The sequence below is a fragment of the Chiloscyllium punctatum genome, chromosome 4, assembly GCF_047496795.1.
Source record: "Chiloscyllium punctatum isolate Juve2018m chromosome 4, sChiPun1.3, whole genome shotgun sequence".
NCBI lineage: Eukaryota > Metazoa > Chordata > Chondrichthyes > Orectolobiformes > Hemiscylliidae > Chiloscyllium > Chiloscyllium punctatum.
In genome coordinates, this window is record NC_092742.1 from 86,233,877 (window position 1) to 86,242,661 (window position 8,785).

The 8,785-nt window shown below is 37.7% G+C and overlaps 1 protein-coding gene across 9 annotated transcripts in view; it reads left to right on the forward strand.

Moving 5' to 3' along the window:
* Positions 1-6,816, forward strand: part of sipa1l1 (signal-induced proliferation-associated 1 like 1) — a 374,611-nt gene extending 367,795 nt beyond the window's left edge. For all 9 annotated transcript variants that reach the window (XM_072569220.1, XM_072569229.1, XM_072569226.1 and 6 more), the window contains 2 exons: positions 144-225; positions 5,217-6,816. In XM_072569220.1, the coding sequence (XP_072425321.1) occupies positions 144-225; positions 5,217-5,360 (226 nt within the window). In that variant the 3' untranslated portion in view covers positions 5,361-6,816. The remainder of the gene's footprint in view (positions 1-143; positions 226-5,216) is intronic.
* The last annotated feature ends 1,969 nt before the right edge of the window (positions 6,817-8,785 follow it).

Genomic DNA, 8,785 nt, shown 5'->3' on the forward strand with positions numbered 1-8,785 from the left:
TCCTACCTGTTGGGAGGATGTCATCAGCTGCTAACCCATGAAAAAAGTAGAAGTCAAACAGATCTGACTGGGTTTTAGAAATTAAAAGCCTTCTCGTTTAACTTGATACATTCTGTTTTAACTGGTTTGAATATCCTTTTCAGAGAAGAATCTCCGACCACTCTGTCTGGCAAGGTGACTGAACTGGAAATGTTGCTGAAGGAACTTCGGGATGATTTGAGGAGGGTCAGTGAAAATGTTCATATTTTGGCAAGCAGCAATTGGTGTAGCTCGATCCTGGCATGCTTTTCACAAGGGAGGAATGTAATGCTCAGCTTGATTGTCGTCCCCAGCAAAAACTTGTTCACTTCACTTATGTTATGCTTGCATGATTGAGGTGGAATGTAATGTTAATAATGCCCTTATTTGTAGTACTGTTTCATTTTGGAAATAATTTAAATCTTCCATGTTTTTTTAAAATGTCTATTTTTAAATAAAAGTCCCATTCTAGAGTTTTCAACAGAACATCTCCATTGATGTAATAAGGAAGTTCCATCTTTTGGATGATACATTAAACCAAGGCTGCACCCTTCCTTGCTACCTATGAATGTAGAAGACTCCCATATTCAAAAAAGAATAAACGTGCTCCCCCTAATGTTGTGACAAATATTTATCCCTCAGCTAATATCAGGTTGGTCTTTTGATATAGCTGAAAAAGAACACGTTTTGTCGAAGCTTCTCATCTTGTAGTCGTTGGGACAATTTAGAAGAATATAAACTCAATGGGATGCGATCAAATTTTATACTGCAGAAGAGTGTTGATTGGTTGGCAAGTAGACTCCAACTGGTGGACGTGTTACTGTTGCAAATTTACCCACAAATGCTGATTGACAGTTAACTGCAAGACTGTTAAAATGTTAATGTAGGCCAGTTGATTCTGGCCAGGTCATTGCACTGAGAAATAAAAGAATGAATGACAGTCATGTTGTTCAGTTGAAACTGACAATGTGTGGGCATGTTCTTGCTGTCCACAAAGAAAAATGTATTGATATGTAAATACAAGTATTCCACATTTCAAGTCCAACAGACTATACGAAGTTGGTTGTCAGTATTCATTTTATCACCTTCAGGATTAATTAGCAAGTGTTGTCCAATTACAGAATCATACATAATGTTGGAAGTTGTCTTGAGTTTTGCATGCACAAGTTTTTAGATCTGGTGATTACTTGATTGTTGCAAACAGTGAAAGTGGTATGCTATTAAAATCTGCTAGTCTTTGGGGACATATAGCCTACATACACAAAGTTACACCAGCACTAAAATTTTTAAATACTATGCTATTCATTTGTGTGTAGGCAAGAATATTTCTTTGGCTTGACAGCAACATCTTGTTAGTGGCAAACACCATTTGCATGCCACTGCATAGTAGTAGTTTGAAACGGCTAGCTTCACCTGTCATAGTGTCATACAGTCAAAGAGCACAGAAACAACTCTTTTGCACCAACCAGACATCCCAGTCTGACTTAGTCTCCATTTGTCAGCATCTGGCTTATAGCCCTGTATACCCTTCCTATTCATATACACATCCAGATGCCTTTTAAATGTTATAATTATGACAGCCTCTGCCATTTTCTCTGGTAGGTTGTTCCATTCACTCACCACCCGTTACATGACAAAGCTACACCTCAGGTAATTTTTAAATCTTGCCCTCTCACCTAAAACCTATGCCCTCTAGTTTTGGACTCCTCAATCCTGGGAAAAAGACCTTGGCTACTCACCTTATCCATATGCCTCATGATTTTATAAACTTCTATGAGGTCACCTTTCACCCTCCAAAAGTCCAGGGTAGAAAAGCCCCAGCCTAGTCAGCCTATCTTTAACTCAAACTTTCCAGTCCTGGCAACATCTTTGTAAATCTTTTCTGCATCCTCTCAAGTTTAACAACATCCTTCCTATAGAAAGTATCTAGAATTCTAAAAACATCCTCACCAATGTCCTGTATAGCTGCAATATGACCTCCCAACGCTTACATTTGGTCTTCTGACCAATGAAGGCAAGTGTTCCAAATGCTGCCATCACCACCCTGTCCACCTGCAACTCCATTTTCAAGAAACTATGTACGCGCACCCCTAGATCTCTTTGTTCAACAACACTCCCCAAGGCCCTCCCATTAAGTGTATCGGTTTTGCCCTGATTTGCCTTCCCAAAATGCAACACCTCATATTTATCTAACTTAAACTCCATCTGCCGCTCCTCAACATATCAGCCCATCTGATCAAGGTCCCATTGTACTCTGAGGTAACCTTTTTCACTGTTCACCAATTCTGGTGTCATTTGCAAACTTACTAACCATACCTTCCATATTCACACCAAAATCATTTATAAAAACAGTGAACTGATCCTTATGGCACATGGCTGGTCACAGACCTCCATTCCACAAAGCAACCCTCTATCACCACCCTCTGTCTCCCACATCTGTTGTTCAATCGTTTGAGATACCTTACCCTTCTAAAGTAATCTGAGGTAGACTGTCTCTTTTCAAATCCAACAGTGACTGCCTTAGGGCCATTCATGGGTGTGCATGACATACAGCAAGAAATGATCTGATCAGGGTAGTCGTTATCCTGCTGGATGGCTTTGATGTGCTCTATTTCAATTTTTGGCTATTGAGTAATTAACAACCACTCTACTGTGCAAGATTAAATAACGTCACATGAATTCAGTGGCTGTCATCATCTAAAGTAGCGATGGAAGCACTTTAGGAAAAGAATTTCACTGCTGATCAGTTATACAGATATCATATTTGCCCTACAAATACCCAGTTCTAATTTTGCTATATTTTGAGAAGAATAGGAATCATCAGCCATTGCTGAGGTCAAGTAGAAAAAGATTTAATCTTTTAATTGTTTGCATCTGACCTGGGGATTGCTTCACACTGACAATAGATATCTGAATTTTTGTGCTAGCATTGATTTAGCATGTTTACTGTAAAGCAAACAAAACCACAAAGGTTATCACTCCTCCTTTTGATTCCAGCCTATATCCTTGTTACATTAATCTTAAATTGACTGACTAACTGAAAAATGTGTTGTGCTCAGAAACTGTTTCATAGCTAGTTTAGTATTTTTCTTTTTCATGGACTATATTCCAGTTACTGTAATTCCAACTAATGCACAGAGCAAGAGGATGACACTAATTCCCATCTTTAATCCTTTTAAATGATCTTTTTTTTGTTTGCTTTTGGAAGAAAACAGTGCCTTCCTGAGGTCATTTGAAAGCAATTTTTAGTTATCTGCCTGTTCAGTTTGGATTTACCGACATTTTTAACTACAGCACAGTTTTGATGTGCTTAATGAATATCTCGTATGAAAAGTCCACATATTGATCATAAGGTTTGACTTCAATTAATCTCCATGCTTCTGTCTAATCCAAAGTGCATACTTTGTACTTAACAACTGAAAGTTAACTCCAGATTTTTGTTTCCATATCTTAGAAAGGACCCAGATGGAAGTCAATGCAATGTAAGCAGGTCCAGGAATAAACCGAGCTTACCACTAGTTCTGATCCTAAATATTTGCAAGGTTAAGCAGGAATAGCAGTGAGACTATTTCCTGGTTCTCTTCTGCCACTCCACCTCACCTCACACCACACATGGTGATCCTATAAGAGTCAAAAGTCTTAAGCTCAGACATTATGAATCCTACTTAATGAAGCTGCCAGGCAATATCCAGCATTTTGGTATTTCACAGAATAGGGAAGTGATTACACTTCTGAAATTTGAACAACTTGTATTGTGCCATAGACATGTTTTATCCTCATTTGCCAATTAGCTGGAATCTCAATGAAATTACTACAGAATAGTAACTCCCAGATATTTCGTTTCACATGAAATTAACTGTATACTTGATCACATACCATTAATCATTCTCTCATACCTATTAGAAGAAGGACCTAAATGTATATAGTGCCTATCATAACATCAATTGAAATTCAGTCATTGTTATAATTTTTAAAATTCATTCATGAGATGTGGGCACCATTAGCTGGGTCATTAATGCCCATCCCTTGTTGCCCTTGAAAAGATGGTGGTGAGCTATCTTTTTGAACTACTGTGATCCATTGGGTGGAGGTACCTCACAATACTACTGGAGAGGGAGTCCTGTGGTATTGATCCAACAGCACTGAAGCAACAGTGATATATTTCCAAGCAAAGATAGTGAGTATTTTGAAGGAGACCTTGCAGATGATGGTGTTCCAGTATATTTGCAGCCCCTTTCGATGATAGTGGTGCTAAGTTTTGGAAGGTGCTGCCTAATGAGCCTTGGAGAATGCATCCGTAAATGGTACACTGTTCTGCTACTAAGAGTCAAAGGTTGTGGGTGTGGTACCAATCAATTGGCAGGTTCATCTTGATGGTGTCAAGTTCCTTGAATACTGCTGCATTTATGCAAGCAAGTGGGGTATTCCATTCTCAATTCTGACTTGTACCTTGTAGATGGCAGAGACGTTTTAGAGTCAGAAGGTGAGATACTTGCTGCAGAATTCCTAGCCTCTGACCTGCTCTATTAGCCATAATATTTATATAGCTAGTCCAGTTCAGTTTCTTGTCAATGATCATTACCAGAACGTTGACAGTGGGGGATTCAGTGATGATAATGCTATTGAATGATGATCGGCAATGGTTAGATCCTCACTTGTTGGATATGGTCATTGTCTGGCATTTGTGTGGCACAAATGTTACTTGCCACTTATCAGCCCAAGCCTGGATATCATTCAGGTCTTGTTGCATTTGAACATGGAATGCATCACTCTCTGACAATTTGCAAATGATGCTAAACGCTGTGCAACAGCCAGTGCATATCCACATTTTGGACTTTATAGTGGAGGAATATGTAAGCAACATTAAAACCATTTGTCTACAGTGATGTCCCACATATAGCAATAATTAAAACCAAGCAATCTGAATGAATATTACTAGAAGGTAATCCGAATTAGGCATCAATCATTTTACTAAGAATTAGCAAGAGGTTCAAATTACTACAGTGTTTCTAGACAGAATTCTGTGCACGCTTCTGATCCATGGTCAGATTACTCCATTTTAGTGACTTTTGTGTATCGTATCATGTAACTCTTGATCTGATTACTGTGCACAAATGACTGTCAGAGGCAGCTGTTTCTTCGCACTTTTCCGTACTTCAAACATGGTCTCAATTTATCTGTGTGTGTTTGTCTTTTAGGCAAAGGAAGATCGAGCCGCACTGCAAGAAGAGGTACAGCATCTGCGAGAAGACAACTTGCGTTTGCAGGAAGAATCCCAGGCTGCATCTGCACAGCTGAAGAAGTTCACTGAATGGGTCTTCAATACAATTGACATGAAATGACTCGTTGTCGAAACAGGAAAAAAAACTCAAACTCTTGTAAAGGAAAGAGTCTTGATGTGATCTCCCATTTGTGAGGAGTTCCACTTTAGAAAAACCCAAGCACTTTCATCACAAGCTGAATGAATGATTGTTCTCAGTGCATACCACATACGTTTTTGCTTGCCTTACATTTTCATCTGGAATTGTTAAAATGTGAAAGTCAGGTTTTTGCACAGTATAAATATATTTTTGTTTGTAATGTTCATTTTACTATATTGAACCACTTCTGTGGCATTAGTTTTTCAGACCTTGGTTACCATGACACATGTGGGATGCTTTCCCATTTATTCATTTAATATTAAAATAATGTGTTTAAAAGGGAGAGGTCAGTTAGCTACATGCCAGAAACTTTCAAGAGTCTTAAAAAGCAAAAGAGGGTTTAGAATTCCATGTTTTGATTTTTGCATTAATAATCAGAGATGGTGTTTCTTAAATCATTCACCATGATTGGGAATCCTTTGGGTTTTTGCTTAGTGTTTGAAAATAATAAATTCGCAATTTTTTTAAAAAAATAAATAATATAAGTGTGAGTGTCTTTTATCTGGAATTAATTTAACAAGAAGAAAGGAACGATCGCCATTCAAGTAAAGTTTGAAGAATGCTTCACGCAAACACTCTTCAAAATGCATGTGGTGTGCCCTTTACATATTCCTCTTGTACAGGTTCAGATTACAGCACAAATGTTGACCAAAAAAAAGTGAAATTGAGGACCTTCTGATATCCTAGATAGAAGGACTCAAAATAAGTCCTTAGAATGTTACATTTAAACAAATTTGATTTCATATTTAACCTGATTTTAGTTTCTTAATTGTGTAGAGATTCATTGAAATGAATGGTTTCTGCAAAAGAAAGTGGTGGGTTTTGAATTACAATGACAGTGTGATGTACTTTGGATGAAGTGCAAGACATTTTTTTTGGTTACAGTTGTCATGATGGCAAGTTCGTATTGCCCACTGAAAGTGGCAGTTGCATTGAGTGCGGGGTTCACGTGCATTTTTTCTATTTCCAAATTCCACCCTCTCTCACCCCGTATATCCCTTAAAAATAAGCATTTGCTGATTCCAAGATTATTGAAAATAACTGATAGTTTTGTAAATAAATTGGAACTGAACTTTTCGGAATATTTTGTATGGTTCTGGTAAGTTTTGAAGTTCTGGAATTTTTTAGTTTAATATGGCCTTGTATGAAGGAAATGTATTATACCTTGTAGTGTACTGTTAATACAAATGGGAATTATGGCAGGCATTAAGGTTTCAAAGGTATTTGCTTGTTCAGTTTCCCCCTCCCTTGGTTAAAAAATCGGAACTAAAGCTTGCCTATTTATTGTACTTAAGATTTCTGATTTATTATGTCCTGTATTTAATCAGAAAAGGTACATTCTAAGCATCTCACAATAAAACTTGTCTCAATGTTTGCAGGCTTGTCTTTTTGAAATGTTTTGTTACAAGGTACCTGAAGGTATCTTTATGAAATAGGTTAATAGATTGAAAAATAGCAGATGGAGTTCAATCTGATAAAGGCGAAGTATTGCATTTTGGTACAATGAACAAGGATAGGTCTTAAAAAATTAATAGTAGGGCCCTGGTAGTGTTGTTGACCAGGGGGACCTGGGGTACAGATACATAATTCTTTGAAGTTTGCATCGCATAAACAAGCTGGTTTAAAAATACATTTGACATGCTTGCCTTCATTGCTCAGTCCTTTGCATACAGTAGTTGGAAAAACATGAAGGTTATCCCAGGCATTGGTGAGGCTCTTCTGGAATACTGTGTCCAGTTCTGGTCACCCAGTTATAGGAAGGATATTATTAATCTGGAGATGGTTCAGAAGAGATTCACCAGAATGCTTCTTTGTATGGAAGGTTTGAGATAAAAGGTTGGATCGGCTGGGACTTTTTTCACTGGCGCATAGGAGGTTGGGAGGCGATGTTATAGAAATTTATCAAATAATGAGAGGTATCACTCAAGTTAATAGTAGTTATCTTTTCCCTATTATGGGGAATTTCAAGTCTGGGGGCACATTTTTGAGGTGAGATTTTAAAAAGATGTGAGGGGCAAATTTTTCGTATGGACTGGTTCACACATGGAATGAACTTCCTGAGGAAGTGGATGTGGGTACAATTACATTGAAAAGACAGTTGGATAAGTTCATGAATAGGAACTTATGGGATATGGGTCAGGAGTCAGGCAGGCAGGACTAGTTTAAATTGGGATTCTGTTCGACATGGACAATTGGACCGAAAGGTCTATTTCTGTGCTTGTATGACTCTGACTATTAAATTTCACTGTATTTATTTAAGAACAGTATTTATCCCCTTTTCTTCTCTGCACTCTTCTATTTACATTGATTCCTAAAGAATAAGGCTGTGAACGGATTACAAAATTCCTTAATATTCAGTTTGTGTCTTGCACTCTTCCTGTCTCAGCATATTTTTCATCCTTCACTATTTTACCAATGACAAGTATGATCTGAAATGTCCTTCCTTATTCCTCCTGAACTCCAAATGTTTTGAGTGCATATACTTCCTTTTGCTTCTCTCCATGGTGTTGAAATCAAGTCTGCTCACATCATCTACATCACATTCTTTCCTGGGATGTCAGCATAGAAGCTGCTTATCCTCCTCAGTCTGTTCCCAAGTTTGAGAGACAGTTTATTGCAGCATGCTTCCTCTTAAATACGTAACAATCTTTCTAAACCTGCGATTGGTTTGCTCAAATGATCATCCTATATATGAACTTTTTTTCTGCTGTTAAACATTCATTGTGTCTCACATCTTGGAACTTGGTATATCATCAGGTGGTCTTATTACAGTTATAATTAGTCTAAATCCAAATTTAATTGAATTACTCTGGATTATTCTCATTGGTTGACTTTCTGCCTATTTTCTTTCAATTGCTAAATTGAAAGTGCAGTCTCCCTGCCCATAAAACATATAATTTAGGGACAGGAGTAGGCCATTTAGCCCGTCAAGCCTACTCCACCACTCAGTATGATCTTGGTTGATCATCCAACTCAATATCATGTACTGCTTTTGTTCCATACCCTAGATCCTTTTAGACCTAAGGAATACATCAAATTGATTCTTGAAAACATTCAATGTTTTAGCTTCTGCAGGCTTACAACTTGGTGAAAATAATTCTTCTCATCTCAGTTCTAAATGGTCATTCCTGTATCATCATGCTTTTATCCTGTCTAGTCTTGTTAGAATGCTTTAGTTTCTTGTGCAATCACCCTGCATTCTTCAACATGACGATGAATATAATCCTAAGTGATCCAGTCTTTCCTCTTATGTCAGTACTGCCATCGCAGGATTCAGTCTGGTCAATCTAGAAGTTACCTCCAAAATACTCTTGTATTTTTAGCTGAGGCAGAAAAGGTGGAGCTGT